This window comes from Sinocyclocheilus grahami, unplaced genomic scaffold (assembly GCF_001515645.1).
Source record: "Sinocyclocheilus grahami isolate Dianchi unplaced genomic scaffold, SAMN03320097.WGS_v1.1 scaffold169.1, whole genome shotgun sequence".
NCBI lineage: Eukaryota > Metazoa > Chordata > Actinopteri > Cypriniformes > Cyprinidae > Sinocyclocheilus > Sinocyclocheilus grahami.
The window spans coordinates 27,141-32,620 of NW_015505348.1; the positions used below are offsets into that span (position 1 = coordinate 27,141).

General features: G+C 39.9%; 1 protein-coding gene across 1 annotated transcript; it reads left to right on the top strand.

Moving 5' to 3' along the window:
• The first annotated feature begins 1,926 nt into the window (after positions 1-1,926).
• On the top strand, positions 1,927-5,161 carry LOC107593354 (pseudopodium-enriched atypical kinase 1-like). The gene is made up of 4 exons (XM_016283038.1): positions 1,927-2,203; positions 2,406-2,557; positions 2,962-3,473; positions 3,907-5,161. Exons 1-4 carry the CDS (start codon positions 2,124-2,126, stop codon positions 4,975-4,977), a joined length of 1,815 nt encoding a protein of 604 aa, XP_016138524.1. The 5' UTR covers positions 1,927-2,123; the 3' UTR covers positions 4,978-5,161.
• The last annotated feature ends 319 nt before the right edge of the window (positions 5,162-5,480 follow it).

Consider the following 5,480-nt stretch of genomic DNA (forward strand, 5'->3'; position numbering starts at 1 on the left):
GTCTCTTTACTGAGAGAAGCATATGTGCTTAATGATGGTCCACTTCAGGGTCTTTTCAATGCTTGCTTTGTTATTGTCCCTTCCTCACCCTTGCACTCTTTCCTTGTTTCTTTTCATTTTGATGAGGGCTTCTTCCTTGCACTCATGTCTTAAATTAGAACTGCATGGGCAATTCATCTTTTGATCTGCACTTCATGAACACAATGCACTCATTTTGCGCATCAGAACATAAAAATCAAATTTGGATTCTATTAGACTTTATGACAGCATAAGTAGAGTAGGCTAATGTGCAACAGTTATCTCGTCGAAAATAAAATGCAAAAAACAAGAAGAGTTCTGGATGAATATTTGTTTTGAAGTTTCAATAGCCCTACATAAATTACACTGCACCCAAGATTATGCTATTGCATGAGTGTTTTGTAATTTATATTTTCTATGTGTTCATAGTATGGAATGATTACTATTATGGAGAAATATGCCCATTTTGTGGGAGCAAAAAATGTTAGAAAAAAAATACTGGATTCTGGAAGAAACAAGAACATTTCACCTTTTTACTTTACAAATTGCTGTTTGCACCTTAGGTTTAATCCTTTCATCAGCTGTTTGTTGTCTTATTGCAGCTAGTATTTCATAAACCGTATTCACCTTTTAAGGAAATTTATGAAATCTGTTTAGTCATAGGTCTTCTATGGGTGTTTTCAAGCACTCTGAAGCAGACTGAGCTATACATAATGACGACAAAAGACCCAAACAATAAGCTCTCTCTGACTCACTCTCACCCTCCAGCCGAAAGAGCTACATCCAGAGCCATCTGAAGACACTACAGATTGTTCACAGAGCTCAGTTTGAATGGAGACTTTATATATGGAGCTTTTTTAATTCAGTCTGACACCACTTTTTGTATTTGTTATTTTTGCTGAATGATCTAGGTCCACCTACAGATGTATTTAATACAATGTTTTTACTATGCTGTATTTTGAAATGTAGAAGTATCACATCTGAACACAAACAGTTGGATGCAATCCCAATATTTAAATAATAATAACATTAATACTAAAGGTCAGTAGACTTACAATTAGTGCACAGGATAAGCCCTTAAACAGTGCATATGGTGTAATTACATAATCTACCAACAGGGGGTAACAAATATTAAATTGCATATGACCCAACCAGGTCACACGTCATCATTATTCACCATTCCAAAGTGAAAGAAAAAATTGACTAATAGGCACTTAAATTGGTATACATCTTGGTTCTACCTTTTGTGTTGATTTTTGGTTCCTCCTAAGGTTTTATTCTTAGACGTGGGGAGGTTTTTGTTCCTGATAGTGCCACTCTGTAAGGCTCAAATGGGATATTGTGCATTGTTAAAAGTCCTGTGTAAATGGTGCAGTCAAATTAAACTGAATCATCGGAAACTCAACTGAATCAACTCTTAATTGGGCCCATTTGAGCCACAACAAGGTCTCAAGTCGAGGTTGCTCATTGTGTATAAAGAGACAACAGCATCCCCTAGTGACTTGATAACGACAATGCTGGAAAAAAAATTCACATATCTATTCTTGTCACTGGTATCTTGCAAAGTGGACGGTTATCTCCGTTCAAGCACTTTTCAAATCAGTTTGGCAAAGAGTTTGTGACTGGTGTAATTTAAGTTGCTTAATTTTATGTTCTGTAGAAAATATAGATATATAATATCAAAATTATAAAATGTTTCCCAAATTTATAGAAATGCTCAGTGCCCAACTCTTCACCTTGGTGACCTGGGTCGTACCACCGTAGTGAGAAAAAACACTTAGATTTGTCTCTCAACACAAATTTTACTCAGTACACGAGCACAGTGTAGCTACATTAGCATGTCATCCAATGACAGTAAGAACTAGTTCCTTATTTCATAGTTTCCTTATTTGAAAGTACAGTGAACAGATGTGCACAAAATGCACTCTGCTTTTCCGCTACCAACCTCAGATGCTAGATATGCTGTGGCAATGTCTCAGACAGCCACAGAGAAAGAGTGTGAGGTAACTGCGTGCTAATGAACTAGAAGAAAAGTACAGGAACTGACAGTTTGAGGTGGGTGAACCATATTCACGAACGCTCACGCTGTCACACGCTAAACTACAATGCATCAAGCAACAGACTATGCTCTCCTGGGAGCATCAGGAGGGACATCGCCACCTGCACTGCCCATCAAACAGCACAGGTAAGAGATGCTAGTGTCATGACTTGACACACATGTGAGCTGTGTTACAGGAAACCTCATGCCATGAAAGCTACTCGTCGCTCAGTATAGTGAAATATCACATAAGCGAAGCAGGTCTGGCCTAGTAACTTCATAATGTTCTAATGTTTCTGGATTTTTGTAAATACATGTTTGTGACATACAAGAATGTGCACATGTTAAGGAGCAGGTCTTCTTCAAGCTCCATCCAGGATCTAGAGCTGAAGGTGGGCGATCTACACTTGCCTGGACCACAGACCCCCGTGTCTCCATTTACTGAAGTGTTTACTCCTACTTACTGTAATGCAGTCCACTGTCCAATACATCATCGCTATGGTGAGCACTGACAACATGTTTACAAGTATACTTTAATACAAAAATGTTCTGAGGCAAATAATAAAGATCTAACTAAAATGAGAACTGGTTTCTGTAACTTTTCACATGCGTAGCCTTCCCCATTTCTGTTTATGTTCTTTTACACTTTATTTCTCGAATACAAAAGTATTATTGAGGGAAGTAACACCTGAAACCAATAAAGTAAGCCACTAGACAGACAACTAAACCACACGTAGTCTGTGTTTCATGGTAATGTGGGAACTGAGACAGTTTCCACTGAATTTCATTTCATGGTTCCATAATACATGACATGAAACAACATCTGAGCATGCATGTGTTCATGCATTATGTGTATTTGTTGTGTCTTCCATTGCTAAATGTATTAACAATATCTTGTCACTCAGAAAATCACCAGATGAGATTCTTCTCAGATGAAACTCCACCTCCAGTACCTAAAAAGAGTCTGACGAGAACCCTATCCCTCCCAGAGGAGACTCTGAACCCACCTTACCACGATCATACAAGAACCTGCAACTATGAAAATCCCCTATATATGATAACACCATTCCACGACACACTTACACTACAAGAGGAAGTGGTACAAGAAGAGAAATATCAGGGTCTGTCCTTGCACAAGGTGACCTTTGATACACCAGATGAGCAACTTCAAAGTGTCTTTAGAAGCTTCCAGAGCCATGAGCAAGTTTCCATGGGCATCCAAGAGTGTTATCTTCAGTTTCTCAAGAACACGTTGCAGAACATTGAATCGAGCATCTTCCTAAATGAACAGGAAATGGAGATGGCAAAGACTTCTCAGCCTAATGACTTTATTTTGTGTGAGCAGCAGTGGACTGAGAGGGATGGTTTCTACTTGGTGTGTTGTCTAAAGGTTCCTGGGAGACTGTTTTCAGCAAAGGTAAGAACATCAACAGTATAATAACATAAGAGACCATCAATCTAAACTAGATGCACAAGGAATCTAGTTAGTAACTGTAGCCATCTGAATTTGTTTGTGTATATGTGGGCGATAATGCACAATGGTTTTCAATCCAAAGCTGTAAGTAGGCCATCAGTGCTTCCCAGGCAGAGCCCCTGAACCACAAGCAGAATGCACACCCTTATAAGGCAGCCCTTGCTTGCAGTAGAAAACCCTCAAAAAAAAAAAACACACTTCCTTCATCATACCAGGTGTTGAGCAACAGCATCAACAGTTTGACATGTGCTACCAAGACTTTAGAGCATGTTTTTAGTCACAGTGCAGCAGTTTTCTGGTAAAGGACTTGGAGAACTTATATGTTGCATGTTACTTATGTGTGAAAACTCAAAATGACTCCTAAATATTTTGTCAGGTTCACAGAGGGGATTCAGTATTAGACTGCACCATGTCCATGCCACATCCTAACACTGAACAAGGGTTGGTCCATTTTCCACAGTGCACAGCTACGGATCAAACTTCCACCTCACAGCATGCTCAGACAACTCCAGAGCCTTTACATGGGGACACCTCTGAAGTATGCCAACAGCAAACAGTTTCTGATCTTCTGGAGAAAGGTGTTAGTGTGACTGTGGTAAGAGACTTTCCATTGGGAACACTGGAGGACTTTGTTGAGGAAGGACACTCTTTGCACTCCACCCTTCCTGAGGTCTATGAGAGGAGGCTTTGTCTTCTTGCCCTCCAGTTGGTGCTAGGACTACAGCAACTGGGACATTTTAAAGTCATTCACAGGGAATTGAAACCACAGAGTGTGACATTAGTGTGGCCTAGTATCACTCGCAAAGAGGCTGACTCTAATGATTACTCTAGTGAGATGAAAAGGGGAAGCATGAATACAGAAACTTTGACAGGTATACCACTAATCACAGTATCCAAAGAGCACACAGACTACGAAAGGACGAAAAGTGAGATTTGTCAAACCTTATGGGAGAAGTGGGGCACACCTCGTTTGGTCCTGAAGAGTCATTTTGAGGATGAGGTTTTGCAAGAAGCAAAATCCCAAGAGTTCCAGTTGGGGACTTTGCTAGGGTACTGCCTACATCTCAATGACAGTTGCTCATCTGTGTGGAAGGTGCCTCAAGGCACTCCATACACTCCAGGCTTGCTGTGGCTGGTCACCCAGCTTACATCTGAGAAACCTGGGCTACTATTAGCCGATGTGGTGGGTGTCCTCCAGGCCCTGCTTTGGGGTCCTCGACAGGGACTCTTTCAGCAGAACCAAATGGAGATCTCTGTGCTTTCTAATTGGTTACTACTTAAGAGTTCTCTTTTGGTTCTCAAGCTTGCCGAAAAAGGACTCTTTCAGGATCAGACTGGCTTGGACTGGGAAGACTATCTCTGTCTGCAATATCTATCCCTTACTGACCCAGAGACTATGCGTAGCATAACTGAACGTATGGGCCTTGATTTCATTACAACTGCTTAACAGATAAAAATGTAAATAGTAATGACAGCAATTGTGAGTTGGTGAGCCTTGTAATATCACTGATATGTAAAAGAACAGTTTTAAAATCCTAAGAACAGATCACCTTGTCCCATATTTGTAATTCACATTCATGAGCTGCTGTATACTTCAGGAGCCCTGCACAACACACTGAAAAATCTAGATATCGTGGCAACAAAGAATTTGTCCCTTATTTTAATTAAATCGGGGGCCAAGTTTGACTTGGTTCACTCGTTTTTTTTGGTAAGTTGTTGCAATGTTGTACTAATGTTTTAATTTAAGCAGATCATTGCCACAATTTAAAGGAACAAATTTTTGTCATGTACGAGGCTCATACATATGCATCCCTACTCTTTCCATTTTTTTCCCTCAATTCTTCTTGCTACAAAATGAACATGTAAAACATGTTATTTATACGGCTTTATCATATTCAAAGGGATCAGGCTACTCCCATTTACAGAAAAGGCCCAAGCAATATAAACTGT